Below are 24,907 nucleotides of genomic sequence, written 5' to 3'. Positions count from 1 at the left end.
CTCCGCTCTCCCGTCGCGGGCCCCGCCCTCCGCTCGCCTCGGTGCCTGTCAGCGAAGGGATCGGCTCGGCGCGCCTCGGCCCGGCCTAGTCCGGCCTCCTCCTCCGCGGGGCGGAAACCGGAGAAAGACAGACACCCCCCTCCCGTGAGGGAAGGAGCGAAGGCCGCGTCGCCATGGGAACCCGCGACGACGAGTACGACTACCTCTTCAAAGGTAGGGCTACGGGCCGAGGGAGGGGGCATGCTTATAGTTGGGGAGGGGGGGTGGGGGGGGGGGGGGGAAGGGCATGGGGGGGAGTTGGAGGGGAGCGTGGGAATGGAGGGGGGCGAAGTATTGGGAGGGGGGTCGGAAAGAGGGATCCTGGGAGTGGAGTGGCCTGGGAAAGCATGGGCATGACCTGAAGGGAATCCAAAGAGGGGGAATTCAGTGTGTGCGTGTGGGGGGAACCCCTGGAAAGTAAGAGGGGCCAGAAGGAGGGAGGGAGCAGGGGAGGTGGAAGGCCTTGGAGTTGGGGGAGGAGGGGGTTTTGGGAAAAAGAAGGGGGCTTAAAAAGAAAGATTGGGGGTTGGAAGGCGAGGAGGACGGGAGATCAGGGCCCCTGGGAAGCTAGAACAGGGGTTGCCAAATTTGTTTTAAGGTAAGAGCCACATAGAATAAACGTTAGAAGTTTGAGAGTCGCAAGACCTGAACAAATATTACATGTTTTTACTGGGAAACATGTGGATTTGCTTTTCATTAGCGTTAAAGGAGACTGCCCAAGAATAATAACGAAAGCGGTAAAAGCAGGTATTGATCGTGATATTTATTTGTCCGATGATAATTTGTTTGCTAATGATATTCCCCGGTTGCCCTGACAGGAGCCGCACAGCATGTGTGAAAGAGCCGCATGCGGCTAGCCACAGTTTGGCCACCCCTGGGCTAGGAGATGGACTGTGGAAGAAGAAGGGACTTTGGGACATTGTGGGTGCGTGGGTTGGAAGGGATCTCAAGGAGAAATGGGGTTTGGTAGGGGGGTTGGGGTGGGATAGGGGGAACTGCCAACCTAGCAGTTCGAAAGCAAGAAATTACAAGTAGATAATTCGGTGGGAAGGTAACAGCGTTCTGTGCACCTTGGTGTTTAGTCATGCTGGCCACATGACCACGGAAACGTCTTCGGACAGCGCTGGCTCTTCGGCTTTGAAATGGAGATGAGCACCGCAACCCTAGAGTCGGACTCGACTGGCTTTCGAGCAAGGGAACCTTTACCTTTTTTAGGGGGATGTGGGACTTGGAAAATGGGAAGGGAGCTGGGAGAGGACCCATGGTGGGAAGGGGGCTGGAAGGGGGGGGCTTTAGAAGGAGGAGGACACGAACATGGATGGGGCTAGAATAGAGTAGGTATTGTGAAATTAGGAGAGCTGGGGGCATGAGAGTTAAAATGTCGGTTTAGGAGGTTGATGGGGGGGTGATGAGAAAGGAGTGGGTGCTTGGAAAGGCCATGGGAACTACTGTGGGCGCAGTGATTAAAATGAGTGGGGGAGGGTATGGGGAACAGGTTGCTTATGTACATTTCCTACCATTTGCCAGATTTTCTACTTGCTAGCCCCTTTGGAAGCATATGTGGCATAAAACCTTAAATGCGGGGATTGGGAAACTGGGGGGGGGATTTGAAGGGGCAGTGGTATTGACAGGTTTCCTTGTGTATGAGTATGCATACGTGCAATTTTGGGGAGGATGTATGTATGAGGGGTTTGTAAGGAGTTTGAGGGCTGGATGGCCGCCTTTTGGAAAAGGAAAATGAGATGGGGAGTGATGGGGGCCGGAAGCCTGCTGTGGGTGGGGGAGGGTGCTGGAGTTTGAAAATGGGCTTGAGAGGGGTTTAACAGCCTACAAATTTCTCTGGGCCACTTTTCTTCTTCCCATTACACTTGCTACCTTGTGCAGCAATGATCATCCTGTCAGTTCTTGAATTGTAATCTGCATCATGTGTTAACCTGCCAGGACCAAAATTGGTAACTTGGGACCCCTATTAACTTGTGCAGGAAAGCTGTTTAATTCTTGTTTAAAAGTACCCCCCAATGTAATTATAAATGCTTTTGGAACTTGGAAATTGTTTCTGAGAAGCAGTTATACTTTTGGGTCTGGGACTGCTACAAAGGGAAGATTTGGGAACAAATAAAAAAGCAACACAACGTAGCTTGGAGCTACGACACAGTCCACCAGTTGTGTGTGGCAGCCTACTGAGTTTCTGGTGACCCCCTTCTGTCTTTGGAGTTCCCAGCAAAAAACAATTCTGAACTTCAGTCTGCAAGTTAAAAACCATATAAAAGGTTCCCAAACAATAACAAACTGGTTTAGATTGAAGGATGGGAGACAAACTTTCATTTTGGGTTTAGCCAGATTCACAATTTTCCAGACCTTTTCAACCCATTTTTTTACTGAGAGATTTTTTAGAAACATGCCAGATTTTGGCTATCTTTATTTTCCACAGCTGTTTACAAATCAGTAATCATTGGATGTCTCAAATTGGGAACAGTGTTTTGCACATATCCTAGCAACGATATTTTAGGGTCTTTAGGTAATTATATGCCTGTCATATGTTCAGCTTGATTTAAAGTGATTGTCCATACATTGGAGACAACTGGACATGTCCTCCATACGTGGACATAGTCTCCCTTTCCAACATTCATCCATTTTATCCTTAAAAGCGGGTGGCTACCTGTATAGATATGCCACAGCCAGTGTGATGCATTGCTCAGAGCTCTCTTTAAAGCAGCCTCTGTTTGCAACTTCATACCAGACGGACACTTGTTGGATGATCTTGGGCAAGTTAGGCATACGAGTGACTTGCCTCAGGCCATGTGTTCAATGTGTTTTGTCTTTTAAATGCTTCTTTGCCCACCTGGTTGGTTATATTGCTAGTGCTGGTGTTCATCCTTTCTGCTAACAGAACGTTTTCAAAAGGACAAGTATTTCTGTTAAGAGGGAGACTGCTAGGCAAAGGCCAGGAGGTTACGTTCCAGGCTGATTTCCCTCATCGGGATACCCTTCTCGTGCAGCTTAGTGTGGCACAAGGAGGGAGGCAGGATGTACCGGGTCAAAGTTCCTGTTGGCAGGGAATAAAACATATTGCAGGGCATGAGTAAATGAATTGAGACACAACACTGCCTAGTAGCCAGTCAGACCTGTGGGAAAATTCCTCCCCAGCCCAGATATGGTAGTCATGTGTCTCTTGTAACTGATTTAGCTGATTAAATAGTAGTTTTCAAAGATTTTCATGGGAGCGGGGGACAGTTTCAGACAAATGGCCTCCCACTGGTAAAACTGGCATGCGGAGGCATAGGGCTTTAGCATAAAACTCCTTTGTTGTTCAGTTGCACAGTCGAGTCCGACTCTTCGCAACCCCATGGACCAGATCCTGCCAGGCCCTCCTGTCTTCCGCCGTCCTCTGAAGTTGGCTCAATTTCATGTTCGTTGCATCTATGACACTGTCTAACCATCTCATCCTTTGCCGTCCCCATTTTCTTTGACCTTCAATCTTTCCCAGCATCAGGGTCTTCTCCAGTGAGTGCTCCCTTCTCATTTGGTGGCCAAAGTATTTGAGCTTCAGTTTCATTATAAAACTCCTGTCACTGATTAAATTCTAGCCCTCCCTTGCATTTCCCACCAAAAGCCTCTTTGTATTTAACGGTCCTGGGCTGACTCATGCAGATCTGTTCTGGTGGCAGTGGCATTTTCCTGTGGCACAAGGAGCCTTCCTCTAAAGGAAGAGGGCAGGAACGTATGAGTGCTAGAGCAGGGTCGAATCCCCATGTGCTTCCAGAAGGCACCTGAGTTGTTTTCCTTTCCCTTGGAATGATGATGTATGCGCAAAGAGCGCTCAACGCTCTCTGCAGGTGGCACTGGTTTGGCATGGAGCTGGTAAGCTTGGAAGTGCATTTTGGTCAGTCCAGAGGGGGTTGTACTGGAGGTCATATTGAGGGTGATCACTATTACACTGAATTCGAAGGCATAAGCCGGGACTTGCTGCAGTGACTACAAGAGTGCCAAAAAATAGGCACACCCACAGCAGGAGAGTGACTTAGAGGAAATTGTCCTGGTTTGATGGACCAAGAATTTGTAGAAGACAACTTCATGCATTCAAAAGCAACAGAATCTAGTGCCGAAAGCAAAAAAAAAGAAGTTTTTATCTTAAAATCAAGTTTGTAGTCCATGGGCTTGTATGCTACTTATTATTAATAATTTTATAGCATTATCAACATGAACGGCACTCCAGAGTAAAACGTTAACAGATCCTTGCCACAAGGAGTGTGCTCTCTGAAATTTGACATCAGGTAGTGGGGGAGGGGAGGGAGATGTTTTCTTTGCAGTCACATGTGGTTAGGCTTGGTTTCACTAGGGAGGAGGACTGGAGGAGGTTGTGCCAAATATGTTTGGAAGTGTGTGGGCAAATGCCTGCTAGAATCTCAGAAGCCAGAAAGATCTGAGGAATAATTTTTAGTCTTTGGAGGCTTGAATCTCAGTGACCCCTGCAGTGGCCAGCAAAATCAGAATAAAGTAGGCAGAATGTGTCGGTATATATGTAATTTGGGACAGTGGTGCTTTTCTTTGCACAAGAGGTAGATTGCCTGGATGAACAGTCTACTGCTCAGAGCAGGCCAGTAGTAGTGTTTTCTGACGTTTGGAGTCCTCCTGGTTTGTTGTGGTCTGTGCTCATTGATAACTTCACTTGAAGGCCCTCGATCAAGATTTTGGCTTGCCTGCTAGTCTCTGCCTTGGTTGCTGCAGACCCTTCCGAGGCAAGCCGTAGTTCTGATAAAAGCTGTTCTTGAAAAAGAGGAGTCTCTTTCAAGAGCTCTCTCAGCCCTCCTACCTCACAGGGTGTCTGTTGTTGGGAGGGGAAGGGAAAGGAGTTTGTAAGCTGCTCTGAGACTCCTTTGGGTAGTGAAGGGCGGGGTATAAATCCAATCTCTTCTTCTTCTTCTTCTTCACTCCTGGGGAGAAGATTTTAAATCTGGCCAAGTTTCACTGGGAGCAGGGATGAGCCATGGTGACGGGCTACCCTTATGCTGCAAGAACGAGTTGGGTTGGCCTTGGCTTCAGCATGCGGTTGGAAGTGCTGGTCTTGATCTCTAAAGTACGGGATGGCCTGGGTTTAGGATAACCAAAGGGTTGCCCGGTTTCCTGCATGTCTGCCTGTTGAAGGCACTTCTCTGGATTGTCCTGTGCTTGAAATGAGGAGGCTGGTGACACTGGGTAGTCACCTTGATTTTGACACTGTGTCTCTGGAATACGCTTTCTTCCCCTCCAGCCCCCCTCCCTATTAGGCCTTTTTGATGTGGAAGCACCAGGGAATTTAGCAGGTCCTTGGGTGAGCTGTTGTGTTCCTCGGTACGGTTTGTATTGTTGGGTGTTGCATTGTACTTGTTTGCCTTGAACAAGTTCATGTTTGGCGGGAAATAATTCTAATGAATCAATAATGCAAGCGTAAGTGAATTCCAGATGCAGTTCTAGCGTCTTTTTCTGTTTTGACGGGTTGTCTGCGGTGTTCCCTCTAAGCTGAGTTAGTGTGAGCTAGCTCACAGCTTTTTAGCCTCCGGCTCATTGTCTTAGCTAAGGAAGGATGGCTCCAGAGCAAACTAATTTATGCAGTAGCCAAATCGCTCACTCACAGCTTTAATGCCAGCAGCTCACAAAATAGAATTTTTGCTCACAAGCCTCCACATCTTAGAGGGAGCATTGGTTGTCTGTTTTGAGGAGCGTGCTGCTTCTGCCCCCTTGCCTTTAAAAAACTTAACTTCATTTATAAAGGAGCTCTGGAGGAGAAACAAAAAGGAACTGTGACATCTCAGAGGTCAGGTGATTTACCTTTGAAGCATCAGCTTTTGTGGGCTATGGCCCACTTTGCCAGATGCAGATCCACTGAAGCAGCTGATGAAGTGGGCTGTAGTGTATGAAAGCTTACGCATCAACAAATCTGTTCTGCTTGTTGCAGTGAAAAGGGGTCTTGTGGCAATTTAAGACTAACAGAGCTACCTCGCTGGAGTTTGTTTCCACGAGGAGGTGGTGGTGGGAGGATGGGAGTTTGGTGTAGTGGTTAAGTGCACAGACTGGGTTTGATTCCCCACTCCTCCACTTGCACCTGGCTGGATGACGTTGGGCAAGCCATAACTCTGGCACAGCTGCTCTTGAAAAAGAGCAGTTTCTGGCAAGAGTTCTCTCAGCCCCACCTAACTCTCATGGTGTCCGTTGTGGGGAGGGGAAGAGAAAGGAGTTTGTAAGCCGCTCTGAGACACCTTTGGGTAGTGAAGGGCGGGGTATAAATCCAATCTCTTCTCTTCTTCTTCTAATGTACTGGACCTTGGCAAAGGGTCACTGGGACACTGGAGGCAGGGAGCAAGCAGAGGTTGCCCAGGCAGTAATAGGACCAGAGTAGTGGTGGTTCATGGTAATTGGTCAGAGGGAGAATTATGCTCAGGACTGAAATGTTGAAGCTATGGTAAAGACTTATTTTTTTCCAGGAAAAAAAGAGGAACTTTGAGGAAAATTGAAACATATATGCAATATTTACTTTAGCTATATATCTAATAGCCAAGACACCCCCTCTGTGCGGATATCTAAATCCGTACATCAGGGGCACTTGGGGGGCAAAGAGATTTTCCTGCACACTCGGGGCAATCCCCAGGTGTGCATAAAAATCTGAAAAGTTTAAAAACCATATGGGGGATACTTAAATCCACCAGAAAGTAAAAGAGTGTTCCCTGCACATGTGCAGACAAAGCTCTGGCAAGTGTCTCGCTGCCGCTGGCAAGGAGGCGGCTTGGCGGGCCGGCAGCTGTGAGCTGCTCAGGCCTCACCGCCGTGGGGGGGGGGAGAAGGCTTTGCAGGGCCTGATGGGTCCACCTGCTGTGCTCACCTGCTGCCGCTTCCTCCTGCGGAGCTTCTGCAGGCCAGGAGCTGTGGGGAATACTCCCCCCCGCGCGTGAGTATCGCGGGTCCCCCTTCTTGTTACTAAACCTAAACCTGTTTTGCTGTGTTAATAACATAAGATGCCACATTTATTATTTAGTGTATAAAATGATGTTAATTGGCATACTTGTGGAGTTTAAATATTTAGCTTGCCGTATTTTTGTTTCGTTTTGCAATTTTGCTTGTAGAAAAAGGTAAGAGAGTTGCAAACATTATTCCTAAAGCCAAAGAAAATCTATTTCATACTTTTTTAGCACTCCTGTAGATTTCCCAGTTTTTCTAAAGGTTTATTTTTTTATGTCCTTGTTGATGGGGAGTGGGAAAATGTTTTCCCAGAATTTTTCTCCCGCTCCTCCCACCCACATCTCTAGCAGCAGCCTGAAAGTTTTGGTGGGGAGCTCCTTGTGGCAGAGTTTGGACCATTGCAGAGCCTGCAGCATAACTGGCTGCTTTGCTAGCTTACGTCTAGGCTCTGTGTTGGAGCTGAGCCTTGGCTGAGAAACCTTTGGCTGTGCAGTAGGCTCTTGAAATGGCAACAAGCTCCCTTGCTATCCCCGCACACTTTTGCTCCATTGCAAGACAGTTGGGCCAGCTCGGTGTCCTTTTCTGGATGCAGCGTGGTTCTGTTTGTCGCAGTGCTTTCCTTATCTTTGCTGTGCTCTGTTTGCCTTAAAGGAATGAGTGTTGACTGTGTATTCTCCTGTTCTTTCCTCCAGTTGTGCTGATTGGAGACTCTGGGGTGGGAAAGAGCAATCTCCTATCCCGCTTTACACGCAATGAGTTCAACCTGGAGAGCAAAAGCACCATTGGCGTGGAGTTTGCCACCAGAAGCATTCAGGTGGATGGGAAGACGATAAAGGCACAGATCTGGGACACTGCTGGCCAGGAGCGATATCGTGCCATCACCTCTGCGTAAGACTCAATATCACACAAATTGTTTTTGGGGTTCCTTTCAGTTAAGATTGAAGCAGGGGTGAGTAGGCTCATGGTGGGGTCTGTGGCCCCTGCTGTTTGATTTGTTTCTTGAGCACTGGAGTCAGTGGACCTTATTCTGGATCCAGTGAGGCATCGTTGATCTCCTTCAGCAAGAGCGCTTGGTTCTACATGTGCAGCAGAACAAAGTGCTGGGATGGTACCATGGGGTTCAGATTGCAGGCGAGGGATTACATTCTTCAGAGGTTCTGTACATCAGTCATTCCTTATAAGTGGGGAAACTGCCTGACTTGGATAGCACAGGCTAGCCCAATCTCGGAAGCTAAGGTAGATTGACCCTATCTAGTATTTGGATGGGAGACTGCCAAGGAATACCAGGGTCACTATGCAAAGGCAGGCAATTGCAAACCACCTCTGAACATCTCTTACCTTCAAAACCCTACGGTCGCCATCCGTCAGCTGTGACTTGACGGCGAAACCAACATCAAAGTAGAAAGCTGCCCTGACCTGGATAGCTCAGGCTAGTCAGATTTTGGAAGCTAAGCAGGGCCAACCCCTGCAAGTACTTGGATGTGAGACCTCTAAGGGATACCAGGGTCTGGATGCAGAGGTAGGCAATGGCAAACCACCTCTCTGAAACGTCCAAGCCCCACTAGGGGTTGCCAGAAGTCAACCATGACAGCTAGGCACACGTGCACATGCACACAGAGTACTCATGCACAAAAAAACCAAAGTGGAAAACTAGCAAAGACTTGTAGTTTAGCCTTTCACATGCACTTTCCCCCAGTGCATTTTTTAACATTCGCTTGGAGCTCTTAAATGACATAGCATTAAAAAATTGATTCCCCCTCCCTACGGTCTGAAGTGGCTCGGCTCATTCTGCCATCTCATTTCTGTTGCATGTGTAGACTAAACCTTGTTTTTTTTGAGAGCATACCAGCTCTTCCTTTGTAAATTTAAAACGTTCCCATGACCATGGCCTTTCTAGTAAAAATAAAAATAGATCAAGCCAGGCTGAGATCAGATTGCTCCCATTAAAGAAGCCTGAGTCCAATGGAAAGGGCCTTGTACAGTGGGGTGCAAGGGGAAAAAGGCCCATAATAATCCCAGACTGGCTCAGTCCTGTGACTCCCCTGCCTTCTGGGCCTTTTTGCGTTGAGTTCCTGAGCAGCTCACCGGCGTGTTCAAGGCTTCTCCCTGCCTGTGGGTCTTGTGTTAAAATTCTTGTATATCCAAACTAAGGTGTCTCTTCCCTCATAAACATTTGCGTTTTTGCTTTTCCCCAGAGAAATTAAACATTTACTTGTGAAAAGTCTGTGACAACAGCTCACACTGTTGCCTACTGGTGACTGTGCGCCCCTTGGAGACATTTGAGGCTCACGAAAACGAAGACTGAGCTGTTAACCTTTACTCCCCAAATCTCAGTTGAGCTCCTTGTTGCGGGCCTTGTTTCTGTGTATCTGAGTCCTGAGCAAATATCCAAGCTCTGTTTATTCTTTCAACCTTTAGCACTGTATGAAGCTTGCTGAAGAAAACACAGATTTCCCAGTGTTTTTTTAAAAAGTGAAACCCGGTTTGGGTGCTTAGCCCTGTCCTTTATTTACTGTGGTAGTAAAAACTGCTGTATGATGGCAGAATACTAACCTTCTCAGAGCCAACAGCAAAATCTTGTAAAATCTGTTACATTCGTTGGCATAGCCCACCGCCCTTTCCCATTGACTGACACTAACGTAGCATACTGAAAGCCAGCCTAGTGGCCTCCAATGTTCCCTCTAAGCTGAGTTAGTGTGAGCTAGCTCACAGTTTTTTAGCCTCTGGCTCACACATTTTTGTCTTCGCTCAGGAAGGATGGCTCCAAAGCAAACTGATTTATGCAGCAGCCAAATCGCTCACTCACAACTTTAATGCCAGTAGCTCTGAAAATTGAATTTTTGCTCACGAGACTCTACAGCTTAGAGGGAGCACTGGCCTCCAGTCTCGCTTCAGGGACTGAATACTTGCATGCCAAAAGGAAACACTGTCAGCTCACTCTGGGTGGACATGTGAAGTTGTGCCAGGTCTGGGAGGGAAAGGGTTGCCTGGTTTCTCAGAAAGAAAGCTTAGTCAGGGCTTCTGAACAGCCGGCGTTTTTCACAACATTGTCAGAGAGAAGTCTTCCAATTGTAGTCCTTATGCTGAGTTACTGCTTAGCTGCCTGCTGTTCCCCTAAGTCTATATTTAAAATAGTTTAGAATATCTACTTGCTGTCTCTTGGCATAGTAAAACCATAAAAAGACCAAATCAACCCCACAACACGTTTCCAATAAATCTAAACAGTAAGGGGTGGGAAACCCAAACAAACATTAATATTTGAGGGAAGAGGGGTGTGTGTGTGTGCGTGATAAACGCTGACACACTTCCCCTTACTAAAGCTTGACGGGACAAAACAGTCTGAAGTGTCCGGGCAGGTATATCTACCCTAGTGGGTCTATTCTTCATCTTATCTTTGTTGCTTCCTTGTAAGCCTTTCTCTGGCATCTGTGATAGTGGGCAGACCCCTAGGGGGTCTTTTTTTTTTAAAGCCCAAACTGGGCTAGATGTGCTAACCACTCCCTGCAGTGGAAGTGCTGTTACTAAGGTGCCCTGATGGTGGGCTTCCTGGAAGCATTTGGCTGGCCCCCATGAAGGGGCCAGCTGAGGTGAAGAAGAAGAAGAGGAGATTGGATTTATACCCCGCCCTTCACTACCCAAAGGTGTCTCAGAGCGGCTTACAAACTCCTTTTCCCTTCCCCTCCCCACAACAGACGCCCTGTGAGGTAGGTGGGGCTGAGAGAACTCTTGACAGAAACTGCTCTTTTTCAAGGACAGCTCTTATCAGAACTACGGCTTGCCCAAGGCCATCCAGCCAAGTGCAAGTGGAGGAGTGGGGAATCAAACCCGGTTCTCCCAGATTAGAGTCGGCGCACTTAACCACTGCACCAAACTGGAGGGTGGGCTTCTGGTCCTTGTACATTCTTCTTTGTCGTGCTGTTTCAGATACTACCGTGGAGCTGTTGGGGCGCTTCTGGTTTACGACATTGCCAAGCACCTGACATACGAGAATGTGGAACGTTGGCTGAAGGAGCTCCGGGATCATGCGGACAACAATATCGTCATCATGCTGGTGGGGAACAAGAGCGACTTGCGTCATCTGAGGGCTGTGCCGACCGACGAGGCTCGCGCTTTTGCAGGTTGGTCGGTCTCTGTGGCTTCGGTCGTTGGTTTCAGAAATGCTGCCTTTTAGCCGCCGGAGTTTGGAGCAGTCTTGTTTTCTGGGCTCTGAGAGGCAGAGCACACTTCCCGAATTCCACGTCTGGAAGGAAACGGGAATTATGGCTCCTTGCAGGAAAGCTTTGTGTGAGTCGCTGAGAGGTGGTTGTGATGTTGTTCATGGAGTGGCTCTGTCCAAAGTCTGTGGCAGGGTTCCCCAACTTCTTCGAGCCTGCGGGCATCTTTGAAAGTCTGGCACAGCGTGGTGGGCGCAGCCACAGAATGGCTCCCACAAAACGATTGCTGCAGCTCACCTTCAGCCACACAGTGAAGATCCTTGTGCAGTGGTGGCAGCTGCCGCTGAAGCACCGTTTTCCAAAATCTGCACAGCCGGTCAGATCTCCAGCAGCCAACGGGAAGTTCTGCCGGGCAAGAGCCCCACCTGACCACACCCACTTTCTAAAAACACTTGGCATCAGTGTTCCCTCTAAGCTGAGTTAGTGTGAGCTACCTCACAGTTTTTTAGCCTCCGGCTCATACATTTTTGTCTTAGCTCAGGAAGGAGGGCTCCATAGCAAACTGATTTGTGCTGTAGCCAAATTGCTTGCTCACAAATTTAATGCCAGTAGTTCACAAAGTAGAATTTTTGCTCACAAGACTCCACAGCTTAGAAGGAGCATTGCTTGGCGTGACCAGGAAAGGTGTCGATGGGCACCATATTAGGAACTCCTGGTCTAGGGGGGGGGGGTGGCGGCGTTCAGGGAGTGAGGGGGAAGCCTTGATTGGAAGTAGGTATGCTAATTAAAGCAATGGCTGTAATCTTTGCTGTTAACAGATAGAGTAGAGTGCATTCCCTGCCTGCCTGCCTGCCTTACTTACTTACAAGGGTGAAGCCCAGAAAGCCGTGCTGACATTTGAGGGAGTTTGGGCAGAGCAGGGAGAACGGGATTCCCAAGACAGCGGACCACAAGCGCAAGACATTGCAATGAATTGAGTCTCGCTGCCATCCAAGGCTCACAGTGGTTTCACAGGGTAACCCAAACAAAACACACTTAACTGAGAAGCTCAGGGACTAAGTTGGGAAAGAGGGAGTTGATGCAGGCTGAGGTTGACCCCCTACTGTCACGCCTTTAGGTGAACAAAATAAACCTTTCTCAGCTTTAAATTCTTTTCCCTGTTTTTATTCCTCCTCCTTAAAGGTCTGGAGAATGAAGAGGGAGGAACATCCACCTATTGATTAAAATCCATTGTTGCTTATCCTGGAGCCCTTGAGCTAGGAGTCAAAATAAATAACTCTCTCTTCCTATTCCACCTGTTTCCTACCAGAAAAAAACAACTTGTCTTTCATTGAAACGTCAGCGCTCGATTCGACAAACGTAGAAGAAGCTTTCAAGAACATTCTCACAGGTAAGGATTTCAGGCGAGAGAAGCCAAACTGAAGGAGCATGTGGTAGGAGGTGGGGTGGCAAGTGGAGTCCAAAGGTGTGGGTGTCCTGTAGGGTAGGCTGTGGGCTTTTACCGGCGCCCAGGCCTGCCACACAGCTCTTTTGGCATTTTGGTGGTTTAGCAAAGCTCACTGGTGGAACTTCTGCTTGGTATGTGGAAGATCCCGGGATCAATCCCCTCAGCATTTCCATTTGAAAGAATCATGTAGTGGGTGATATGAAAGACCTCTGCCTGAGTTCCTGGAGAGTGGCCGCCAATCTGACTAGACAATACTGTCCTTTATGGACGAACGGTCTGATTCAGTATAAGATAGTTTCACATGTTCATGTTAGTGATTTTTCCAGCAGGATGCAATACAAATGCATAATAAAGCTAAAATTGTATGAATTTATTAAAATGAGAATAAAGTTAGAAGGCCAGGAGTATCCGGGCAGTTCTGCCTTTACCTCAGCACAGGGAGCTGAGTATGGGCACTAGCTTGTTGCTTCATTGTAGCATCATCAGACTGTTCTTCATGTCTCTGGTTGCCTTCCATTCTTCTTCCTTGGTGGGGTGCCACAGCTATAAAGATCCTGCTTCTAGTGGCAGAGGCCCATGTTGTGTAGATAGTTGGTAACCAAGAGGCCTTGAGTTGATGCACCTGTATGGTAGGGTGATTGATGTTGGGAGCAGTGTTCCCTCTAAGCTGAGTTAGTTTGAGCTAGCCCACAGTTTTTCAGCCTCCGGCTCACACATTTTTGCCTTAGCTCAGGAAGGAGGGCTCCAGAGCAAACTAATTTATGCTGCCACCCAATCGCTTGCTCACAGCTTTAATGCCCAGTAGCTCACAAAATAGAATTTTTGCTCACAAGACTCCACAGCTTAGAGGGAACATTGGTTGGGAGCCTGTGAAGTTGCCTTATACAGTGTTGGATCACTGTTCCATTGAACCCAGTATTGTCTAGAGCAAGGGTGTCAAACATGTGGCCCGGCGGTTGGATCAGGCCCCCGGAGGGCTTCTGTCAGGCCCGCAGTGGAACTGGCTGTCTTCTGCTTCTTCTTCCAGTTCTGCTGCTGCTGCGTCATTGTAGGTCTGCAGCTTACAGATACACACCTGAACAGCATACTCAAGATTGCAACAGCACAGACATTTTGATGTAATAATTCAGAGCAAGAGGTGTCAGTTATCAGACACTGTTAAATAAACAAAATATTGCAAGAGTGCTAATGTTTTAAGCATGTTTTTAAGTTAAAAAAACAAAAGCTTCTGTCCTTTATGAAGTTTATATCTTTGCTACCTGGCATTACATTTTATGACACACATGGCCTGGCCCAACAAGGCCTCATTTATGTCAGGTCCGGCCCTCATAACAAATGAGTTTGACACCCCTGGTCTAGAGGCACTGTTTGATGGCTTGGAGCAGAAAAAGAGAGAGATCTCTGCCAACACCTGAGATGGATTGACTGGGGATTGAGCCTGGGATCTGCCGTATACAGAGCCAGGGTCTCTGCCTCCGGCTGAGGGGCCAGTTGGCATTGTCCCAGGGACACCCAGTTTGGTGTAGTGGTTAAGTGCGCGGACTCTAATCTGGGAGAACCGGGTTCGATTCCCCACTCCTCCACTTGCACCTGGCTTGGATGACCTTGGGCAAGCCATAGTTCTGATAAGAGCTGTCCTTGAAAAAGAGCAGTTTCTGTCAGAGCTCTCTCAGCCCCCCCTACCTCACAGGATGTCTGTTGTGGGGAGGGGAAGGGAAAGGAGTTTGTAAGCCGCTCTGAGACTCCTTTGGGTAGTGAAGGGCGGGGTATAAATCCAATCTCTTCTTCTTCTTCTTCTCTGCTGGCTGGCTGTTTTGCCTTGACTAGTGAAGCACATCCTCAGCTGCATTTTTACCAGCTTCATAGCTGATAATGGAGTGCTTCATATGCTCATGGGAATAGCTGGTGTTTTCAGGGGAAAGTCCTCCTTGTTCTTATTTTAATTGCATGTGTGCTGTCCTGGGAACCCAGGGCCACTTGTGACTCCTTTCAGTGTATTTACACAATAAAAAGAAGAGGAAAGTGGCTTGTGGTGTTTATGACAGCACCACAGTATACAGACCTGTCTGTTTGTTTCCTTCTTGGGTGATGCAGTCAGGGTAGAGAATGCAGTGGGGCAAGGAAGGAAATGTGTATGCATCTCCCTACCCCTGGGTAAAGCAAATGGCTTGTCAGAAGGCATTGTTATGGTACCCCCTAGGCTACCTCCGACGTTCCTTAGGGACTTGCGTGTTGCTACCATTTGGCTCCAGCAGTGTACAGCAGCACATGCATGTTGGGTTCTAGGAGCCCTTCTCAATTCAGACAGAGCAAAAGTGAGACATGTGGCATGTCTCTGTGTGACATGAGAGCATGTCTTCCCCATTATCTGCACCATCCGCAGTCCTGCCGAAGACACACAAGGGTTCCTTGGCTGGCAGATGAGGAAATTATTCCTTCCCGGTGCAGAGTTTGAAACAGCTGGTCTTTCAGCGTCTTGAGGGAGGTGAACTTTGTCCAGGTTGCTTCATCCTTGTCTGTTAATGGGAGCACAGATCCCTGCTGGACCTTGCTTTTTGTTCCTTGAATCATCCTCCAATATTCTAAGTTTTGTGTTGCATTCATGAGAGGAGAACAGCCGGGGCTTAAAACTGCCTTGCGTAGCAGGTGTTCTTAAGCTATACAGCCTTAAGTGGATTAGGCCTGCTGCCTGTTGTCCCATTTATGTGGAGGGTTACCCGTGTATCTTGAACTCTTAAGTGGCAGAGATTCAGGCAGGTAACCATGTTGGTCTGAAGCAGCAGAACAGAAGTTTGAGTCCAGTGGCACCTTTAAGACCAGCAAAAATGTATTCAAGGTGTAAGGTTTTATTCAAGGTGGAGGTATGTGGAGAGCCAGTTTGGTGTAGTGGTTAAGTGCGCGGACTCTAATCTGGGAGAACCGAGTTTGATTCCCCACTCCTCCACTTGCACCTGGCTGGATGACCTTGGGCAAGCCGTAGTTCTGATAAGAGCTGTCCTTGAAAAAGAGCAGTTTCTGTCAAGAGCTCTCTCAGCCCCACCTACCTCACAGGGTGTCTGTTGTGGGGAGGGGAAGGGAAAGGAGTTTGTAAGCCGCTCTAAGACACCTTTGGGTAGTGAAGGGCAGGGTATAAATCCAATCTCCTCCTCCTCTTCGTCGTCTTCTTCTTCTTTTTCTGGACTGGTAACTTTCATTTCACTGTATCTGAAGAAGTGTGCACGCCCATGAAAGCTTATACCTTGGTCTTACAGGTGCCACTGGACTCAAGCTTTGTTCTTAATTGGCTTGCGCAGGGGGATTGCCATTGGAGGCTCCCTCAGTCAGAAATTCGCAGTCTCTGATCTTCAGTTTAACCTGTTCAGGCTGAGAGAGTAGCAGTAAAAATATATATTTAATTTTTTCTCTTTTTTCCCCGAGGGCCCATTTAGATGTATAGGAAAACATATGTTATGGCTGTTCTTTGATCCTTCAGTTTCCAACTGCAGGCAAAGGACTGAATATTTAAATCCCCACTTGGGTTAAGGACAAAAGCATATCGCCATTCCCCACAACAGCTTGCTACACGCAGGGCTTGATCCAAACACATAGTCCTCAGAACCACTTCAGGCTGCGGACAGTCTACTGTATGCTTTTGCCCATTTGAAGGGTTCCCAAACATGAGGATGAGTATACGCAAACAACGCATTGAGCAAAGATTTTTGCCTGTTGTGTATTGGCTGTGGGAGACCCACATGGCTCTGCGCAGCCGTTCGTTAGTACCGATACCCTGGCTGCGTTCTTTCTGTCCCCTGGAGAAAACACAGGTCTGTACCTGAGTCCTTTCTGGTCTCCTTTTTTTGCAGAGATCTACCGCATCGTGTCTCAGAAGCAAATTGCAGACCGATCTGCCCATGACGAATCTCCCGGAAACAACGTGGTGGACATCAGCGTGCCCCCCACCACCGACGGACAGAAATCCAACAAACTCCAGTGTTGCCAGAACCTGTGACCTCCAGGGGCATGCTCCTGCCTCTCACATTGCCTGTGCTTCACTTAGAAACTCGTGTGCACTCCTCCTCCGGTGTATCCCGTCATTCGGTGACTCTCGTTTCATTTTCACAACCCCACTCCACCCCCACCTCTTCCCACTCATCTCAGAGTGTTACCCATAGGGCTAGCATTCCTTTGCCTCTGGTGAATCCAGTTAGAATGTTTTTTTTTTTCTTTTTCAAATTGGGGGGTGTAGTTTGAATGATAAGTATTGACATGGCAGGTGGTTGGGGTTTGGTGTTACCTTGCTTATGAAATGCCTACAGGACACACTGCCCCCCCCCCTCAACACTGTTAACTTTCTTTTCCCTGTTCTCACTTGTGGGAACGGAAGGAGTCTTTTTGTTGTTGTTGTTGTAGTGGCAGAAGAAATAACTGCACTTGGGGGCAGGGACTTAGATTCTTTCACAGCTGCCCGAGAAATCAAAGCCAAGAAAGACCCATTCTACCAACACTTCAAGTTTCCCAGGTGGTTGGGAGAAGACCTGGGTTTAGGCTTCTACTGCTCACACGTACACATGCACCTCAAAAAGCTGTTCAGAAGGTGTGTCCCCCACCATTAATGCAGAATTGGTCTCGCACTGTAGTTCTCCCTGCTTCCGACCCATGGAAACGTTTACTTTCATGTCTTCTGTCTCTTTGTTTTCCAGATTGGGAACAATGAAGTGTGTCGCTACATTATGTTTTTGTTCCTCCCCAGTTGTGCAGAAGCTGTATATGAAGTAGCTTCTAGTGCTCTCCCCCCCCCCCCTTAGGGCTTTCTGTTAATCAGCCTCTGTACAATTAAGTGCCAGCCTAATGGCTTTGGTAGAATCTTCTTGCAGTCTGTAGAAATTATGCCGCTTTGCTCTGTAGAGAAATCTTTCCTTGGAGACCTCCCCGATTCTGTCTGTCTCTCTCTTGCTGTCTCTCTCTGCATGCTGCTCTATTTCCCCAGTCTCATCCCTCTTCCCTTCTCCTTCCTTTTGCGTGCGGAACAAACAAACAAGACTAACCCTGGAGTGAGTGTGAAGCAATATTTTTCATGCCATGTACATAACTCACACTGGTAAGGTTCCTGACTGATTATAGCTGTAGAGAAATTGGTAACTTTTTTGTAACACTTTAAGCAAAAGCGCCTCGGAGCTGATTGCCGTTTCCCTGGCAGGTGGCCTGCTTTTACTTCTGACCCCCTCTCCCCTTGTGCTGTTGCTGCTTCTCTCACCTTGTTCTCTTGAATGGTTCTTTTTCTAGAAAAAACTTGATCTTTTTTTTTGTTCTAAATGATTGTATTACTATGATGTACCAGAACTCTGACATCATGCAGGGCTAAAACACCACCAAAACTTAAAACAAAAGAACAAAATGGACGGAAAAGGCCTTTTCTCTCTGTTCTTTCTCATCTTTTCTCGCCCTCCCCAGCCCATTCCTTTACTAGTTGAGAAGATCTGTGTCGGTTTTTCCTTGTCATCTGCTGGAGTTTTTAAAAGGGGGTGGTGGTTGCTTGTGAGGTAGGGAGATGGGAGCCCCCATGATAAGCGAAAATCTAGGGTTGCTGTCCAGTAGCAATTCAGAGGGGTGGGGTTTTTTTTTGAAGGTTGAATCCTGCCACATTAGTGCGTGGGGATATATTTGTGTACGTAGACTTGGGTGCAGGATAGGGGGTACCGGTTGCTGTCAGATGCTGTTTTTATGGTTGGGCTTAAGAAAAAGACCTTTTGGCAGTTAGGCAAAAGTGATCCTGTTGTATTCTCCTACTGCTCCTCTGGTTTTGCAGTTTTTTCATCAATCTGTAGGAATAAGTGTAGGACCACACTCCTCTTTTATCTCATCTACCCACTGGGAAGTTTAACTTCTTGACCGGTTGGGAGCATCCTTGGATTTGCAGTCTCTTGGGAAGGAAACGTCTGGCTTATCCATCAAGGCCAGGCTGAAGCAGGAGACAGTCCCTGTCTGGGTTTTGTGGCCTGGCTGCTGAGTCATAATGCCTGTGAGAGACCCAGAGCGGGGAGCAAACAGTGCTGTTCATCCAGGCTGCAGAGTGGCACTGCACACTGTGTCCAAGGGTTTCTTCTTGGTCTGATAAATTCTCTTGGCGTGGGGGTGGGGAGAGCTCCGAGCAGCCTGAGCTTTAATCTCTGCAGCAGCGGCTTTGACCTTCTGAGCTGCCTTTTCATTGGCCGCCAGCACTGTCTCCTGGGATGATCCACTTGCCGCTGGCAAAAGGGTTGTTGATGCAGTTGGGTTTTGTGTGTGTCTCCCTCCCTCTACTGGGATTTTGAAGGATTTGTTTTTTCCCTCTTCACCTCTCCAAAAAACCCACAGCTACTCTAATACACCTGTAATTGGGGAGGGGAGCACAATTGCATTCCGTTAGGTATCCAGTAGGTATCCCCATCCCTTCAAAGAGATCAGTCTCCGTTGCAGCTTTTTAGTTGAAGTTCAAGACTCCAGTTATCCCTTTCTGGGCTATGGGCTTCCACTTTAGGAGTCTAAAAGCCTCTTCAAGAATACAAAGGTGAGGGGGTCATGATTAAAGGGCAGTTGGACACCCAGTACCATTTCACATTGAACCCTTGACAGATTTATATTACCTAGCATTGAATGGGGGAAGACTGTAAAGTAGTATTTCCTGTACTGGGGAGATTATCCTCGCTGAGACACACTCCTGTGTTGCTGAAGAATAATTCCAGGATGCTGCTAGTTGAGCCTTGGGGCTTACTAGAGTGTACGAGGATTATGTTGTATGAGGGGTGTGTGTGTCAGGGAAGAGCAGGTGGAGGTCACAAGTTCTAAGCATTTGATGATTGCAGAGAGTCGAGCCACGGACTCCCATGTTCCTCTTCTTAAACCTTAATTCCTTAGCCGTGTTTTTCTACTGTAGTCAGCATCCTGGTGAGGTGAGGCCTTTGTTTCCATGGGAGACTTACTGCTTCCCTGCAGCCCAGGGTCTTGTGATGAAAACCCCAGGCCTGCCGGAGAGAGAGAATGGAACTTGTTTTCCCTTCTCTGGGGCAGCAGTGACGGATGTGGGGGGAGTCCTGAGGTCGGGTGGGGCTGGGTTTGTGCAGGGGGACAGCAAGGCAGGCTGCAGAGTCGTGTCCGATTCCTTCCCCGGGCGCTGTATGTGTATTTTTTCCCTTGTTCCCTCGCTCAGACTTGACTCGACAGGGACAGAAAGCTCTTTCTGTATGCTCTCATCCCACTTTTTCCTCTTGGGCTGAATATCCTTACCTCTCCAGCATCTCCAGACTGTTCTGAGGAAACAGGGATGCTAGAGCAATCCTTGGCACTCAGCAACGGGCACAGCCCCCTCTCAATCTCTGCTTTTTCAACAGAGGAACACGTCCATTCCCATGCCAATGACGGAAAGGTCGCAGGTCTCGTATTTTTCTGACCATGACAAAACCCACCACAGTGGTCTGAGCGGGGAGCAGATCCAGAACGGGGCTGGGGATACAACTAAGGGGTCCTTCAGCAGTACTGCAGCTTGTCACAGGTGTGGGCGGGATGTCAGCCAGGCCAGTGGCCTCTTCTGTGGCTTCCGTGTCCTGAGGAGGAGGCCATTAAACACTCCACAGGTCACTTTGGGCTGTTGCATCGGTTCTGTGGGGGAAAGATCCCCCCCTTTCTCATTTGCTTCTTGCTGACTCTTCTGTTAAGTGCAATTCCCTTGTAAATACTCATTTGACTTTTGTGCATGGTTATTATGTATTGTGGATATAAAGTTTGCCAAACCAAGTGGTGTGTCTGTCTGTTGTTCCGAGATGAGACCAGGTGCAACATTACACTCGGCCCTGGTTGTGAGTAGGAGAAGAACCAAATGAGGCATATGGCTCCCTGGAATCTCTGACGTCTTTGGGTTATGAAGTTATGCCTGCTGAAACTATAGAAGGGGTGGCTGAAATGAAAATAGGGGTGAGGATCAGTGGGGACTTCTTTATCCAACAGGATGAGTAATACTTTTTGGCTGCTTCAGGCAGGTCCATAAGGGCTTTATATCTTCCCAAACAACCTCACACAGTTTGAAATTTTAGTCCTCTTGTAAGAGGAACAGTTTGACATCACTACTGGTGCCCCCCCCCCCCCCCAGTACGCTGTTCACTCCTTCCATTCATATCCTGTGATCTCTGGGGATACATGCAGGGGATTATCCTATTTTCCAATTGCTCAAGGGGTACACAGCTGTTACCTTCCAAACCTCAGGACTTCAGTAGCTGTTCAGACCCAAAACTCCCCGATCCAAGTCCAGCACCATACTTGGCTCTCGCATGACTGCATCAAATTGCCCTGGCCTGGATAGCCCAGTCTCCTCAGATCTTGGAAGCTAAGCAGGGTTGGCCCTGGGTAATATTTTGACGGGAGATCTCCAAGGAATAGTAGGGCATGACACAGGGGCAGGCAACGGCAACTCACCTCTGAATGTTTCTTGCCTTGACTTTCCACCACCAAGGGAACTTACAGAACAGTCACCTCCCCCCCCCCCCCAAAAAAGTATTGTTTGACAGTACTGTGCTGAAGTAGGTGTGGCTTTATTTCTTTGAAGATGACACTGCTCCACTCTTATAAGGAAGTGGCAGTCTGAAGTTCAGTATTTATTTTACTTGTACGGCAAAGTTATCCATTCCCCAGACAAAGGCTGCAGCAAAACAATTGCCATATCGTCAAAATTAGATGTAAACTGCTTTCACAACAGCTGTGGGGTGGGGTTTTTTGGTATTTTTATATGTGCATATGTGTGCACCTGGAAGTCATGGTGACCTCTGGTGACTGATCCCCTACTTGGGGGCCTGGAGGATATTCAGAGAGGTGGCTGAATAAAGCCTGCTTCTGTCCTCCTACCTCTGGTATTCCAAGGAGGTTTCCCATCCAAGTACTTGCCAGAGTCGGCCCTGCTTAGCTTCTGAGACCTGATGAGATCGGGCTTGCCTGGGCTATCCTGCTCAGGGTACAACATCTGTGTTGAAAGCGGCTCATATGGTTGAATGCAAGAGACTGTGGGAGGGCTTTGAAAAGATTAATGATAGGCTATCCTTGTAGCTTCAAGTTGTAGAATGGATTATCACTTAAAAATGTAGAACATACAGCCTGTGTAGTACCATCTAATTGGGTAATTTCGTAGAAAAAGAGGTGAAGGAGCTCATTAGCATAACTTATTTGGATATGCCACGCCCCCTGACATCACCGAATGTGTGTCAGAAGGCAACACCCACCACTCAGGCTCCACTGGACTGTTTTGGATTGCTAGTTATTGGGGGGGGGGAGTGCAGATCTGCCCTCACAGAGGATGGAGAGCTTGTACTTGAATAAAACTTGGTCTTAAAGGTGCCACTGGACTGTTTTGGATTGCTAGCTATTGGGGGAGGGGGAATACGCAGATCTGCCCTCACAGAGGAGGGAGAGCTTGTACCTGCGGGTGGGGGGCAGCTCTGCAACTACCTGGCTGCTTTTTGCTCCTTGTGGCCCGACTGAGGGCTGCTGGGAGCAGGGGGCGGGGCTTGTTGCATGTGCCCGCCCCCTGGGCTCCTTACTGCCGGAGCTCCGCTCCTGTGCAGGCTGGTGGTATGTAGGCTTTTTCTCCCACCGGCATCATCTCTGGCAAGCAACAGTCTCCACTTCTACACTAGGCCCCAGCAGCTTGTCTAGTATTTCTGTGAAACATCTTTCATCACCTAGAGAAAGAAAACAGAAAGCTATCAGCAGCTGACACAGAAGGAATAGGTTCTCCTGGGAGGTTGGGCCAAGTACCGCCCCAAAAGAAGCAGCAGGGGAACAGGAGAAGGAAGAAATGAGGTTAGCCAGTGGCTGGCTTCCCTCACCTGCTTCTCCCAGCCCTACACAGTTACACCTGCCGACTGGCCTTGTATACAAGTCTCGTCCTTTCCCCCTTGCTGCCGACTACCTTCTCCCAGAGTCAGAAAACTCTTCCTTGAGAGGCTGCTACCCCAAGAGTGGCTGGAACATGGGACTGCTACCCTGCTAACAGATCCTCCAAACATTTTTTTTTCCCTGTGAAGCTTTTAGCAGAAAGCTTTGCTGGCCCTTGTGGCTGAAAATGTGTTGTGACATACAGAAGAAGGAGGCTACCTGTGCATCCATCCCATTCCCAGTCTTGTGTGTACCTCCCTCCCTGAGGACCCTGTCCCATGGTGCTTACAATCTTCTCATTCTCTCTTCGGCACCATATGTGCTCTTTAAGTAATACATGACAGTTGTTGGTAGATAAGCATGGATATTACTCATAAGCTGCTTTGAGACCCTGCATGACTGAAAAGCAGGCTATACATCTGTTAACTAACCCTCAGCCAGTTCAAGGTGGCTGCCTCCTAGGGGTATGTAGTACTGTAATCTTCCTGCCTCAATATAGAGTTATTCTGTTAGGTAAAGGTTCCCTTGCTCGAAAGCCAGTCGAATCCGACTCTAGGGTTGCGGCGCTCATCTCTGTTTCAAAGCCGAAGAGCCAGTGCTGTCCGAAGACGTTTCCATGGTCATGTGGCCGGCATGACTAAACACCAAGGCGCACGGAACGCTGTTACCGTCCCACCGAAGTGGTACCTATTTATCTACTTGCAATTTCTTGCTTTCGAACTGCTAGGTTGGCAGGAGCTGGAACTAGAGACGGGAGCTCACTCCGTCTTGCGGCACCAGGTCTCGAACTGCTGAACTACTGACCTTCCACAGCCTGCAGTTCAGCGTCTTAACCACTTGAGCCACCGCATTACCATTCTGTTAGGTACCACCAAGATTATTGGGTTCCTTTAGATTCTGCAGTGGTGGGCATTTGTCAGGTTCCCCCCTCTCTATACGGGTCTGACGTTGAGTAAAAAACATTAATATTGTCCTATAAATTTAATTTGGGAGGAGGAGCCTCTGTGGAGTCCAGTGTCTCTTCAAAGACTGACAAGAGTTTATTCCAGCAAAGTTTTAGGCAGTTCAATGCTCCCTCTAAGCTGTGGAGTCTTGTGAGCAAAACTTCTACTTTGTGAGCTACTGTTATTAAAGTTGCTAGTGAGCCATTTGGCATAGTTTGCTCTGGAGCCATCCTCCCTGAGCTAAGACAAAAACGTGTGAGCTGGAGGCTAAAAAACTGTGAACTAGCTCACATTAACTCAGGTTAAAGGGGACAACAGTGATGAAGTGAGCTCAGGTTCGTGAAAGTGCATGCAGGAGTCAAATTTGTTACAAAATCAGGCACGTTTTTATTCTAGCAGAGATGGAGTAGAGTGGATTAGAGTTGACAGTGGGCTGCCCTCCCCAAATGCCTCTTGAAGGACGACAGTATCGAAGAGCAGTGTTCCCTCTAAGCTGAGTTAGTGTGAGCTAGCTCACAGTTTTTTAGCCTCCAGCTCACACAGTTTTGTCTTCGCTCAGGCGGGACGACTCCAGAGCAAACTCATTTATGCAGCAGCCAAATCGCTCGCTCACAACTTTAATTCCAGCAGCTCAAAAAGTAGAATCTTTGCTCACAAGACTCCACAACTTAGAGGGAGCATTGCTCACGAGTTAATGCTGCCTCATGAAAGTTTATGCCCCGGGGGAAAAAAAACCTTGTTGGTTTCTAAGGTGCTACGAGACTGGGATTTTGTTCCAAGAGTCGTGTTGATCTGCATGTTTAAATCGTCTTAAAAATTCCCGGGCTGGGAGGAAAGGGCGGATGAGTTTTTGCTTCCGAACTGCGGGCGTTTTAAGCGAGGTCGATGTTGCTCCCACTTTAAAAAGAACAAGCAACATAGTCGTCAGTTCGACGGTAGCGCGTGTTCGTTGCTGCTCGTCTCCCCTTTACGCAAATCTCTTCATCTTGCAAACGAGGCCCGGAAATGCCTGCGCGTGATTCTCCGGTCTTCCTCTTCTTCGCCTTGGCACCGCGCCAAACAAAGGGGGCGCGGCCTGAGACGGGGAAGGCACGCCCCGTCGCGACGCTTCGCTTCTCCCTCCTTCCGTTGCCCGGTCTCGAGCCCAAACTGCTGATTGGCTCGTTGGCGATGACCGTTACGGCTACCGCGACGTTAGCGAAGACGCATGCGTGCCTCCCGACTCCAAGAGGCGGAGGGCGGGATAGGATCGCTGGTTGGACGCGGCTTCCCGTCTCTTCTATTTTTTTTTTTGTGTCTGCGGGTTGATTGGCCGAGCGGCTGAAAACGGGGCGGATCCGCCTAGCTCTACCAGAACAGGCGGGCTCCCCCCCCCCGAGGCCTCTGATTGGTCTTCGCTTCCCGTCCGTCCTAGGCCTCCGGCGAGCGGACTGGCCGAGCCCAGGAAAAATGGGCGGGGATCGCGTTTCAGTCAGGTGCGCAGCTCCGACGGACGCCGCTGACTGAGGCTTGGC

The 24,907-nt window shown here is 48.5% G+C and overlaps 1 protein-coding gene across 1 annotated transcript; it reads left to right on the top strand.

Moving 5' to 3' along the window:
* RAB11B (RAB11B, member RAS oncogene family) lies at positions 1-20,314 on the top strand. The gene is made up of 5 exons (XM_015413309.1): positions 1-213; positions 7,665-7,860; positions 10,897-11,090; positions 12,436-12,516; positions 16,416-20,314. The coding sequence occupies exons 1-5, from the start codon at positions 174-176 to the stop codon at positions 16,559-16,561; spliced, it is 657 nt and encodes a 218-aa protein (XP_015268795.1). The 5' UTR covers positions 1-173; the 3' UTR covers positions 16,562-20,314.
* Positions 20,315-24,907: the final 4,593 nt, after the last annotated feature.

This window comes from Gekko japonicus, unplaced genomic scaffold, assembly GCF_001447785.1.
Source record: "Gekko japonicus isolate JY-2015 unplaced genomic scaffold, Gekko_japonicus_V1.1 scaffold914, whole genome shotgun sequence".
Classification (NCBI taxonomy): Eukaryota; Metazoa; Chordata; class Lepidosauria; order Squamata; family Gekkonidae; genus Gekko; species Gekko japonicus.
This window is presented reverse-complemented; position numbering and strand designations above follow the sequence as displayed.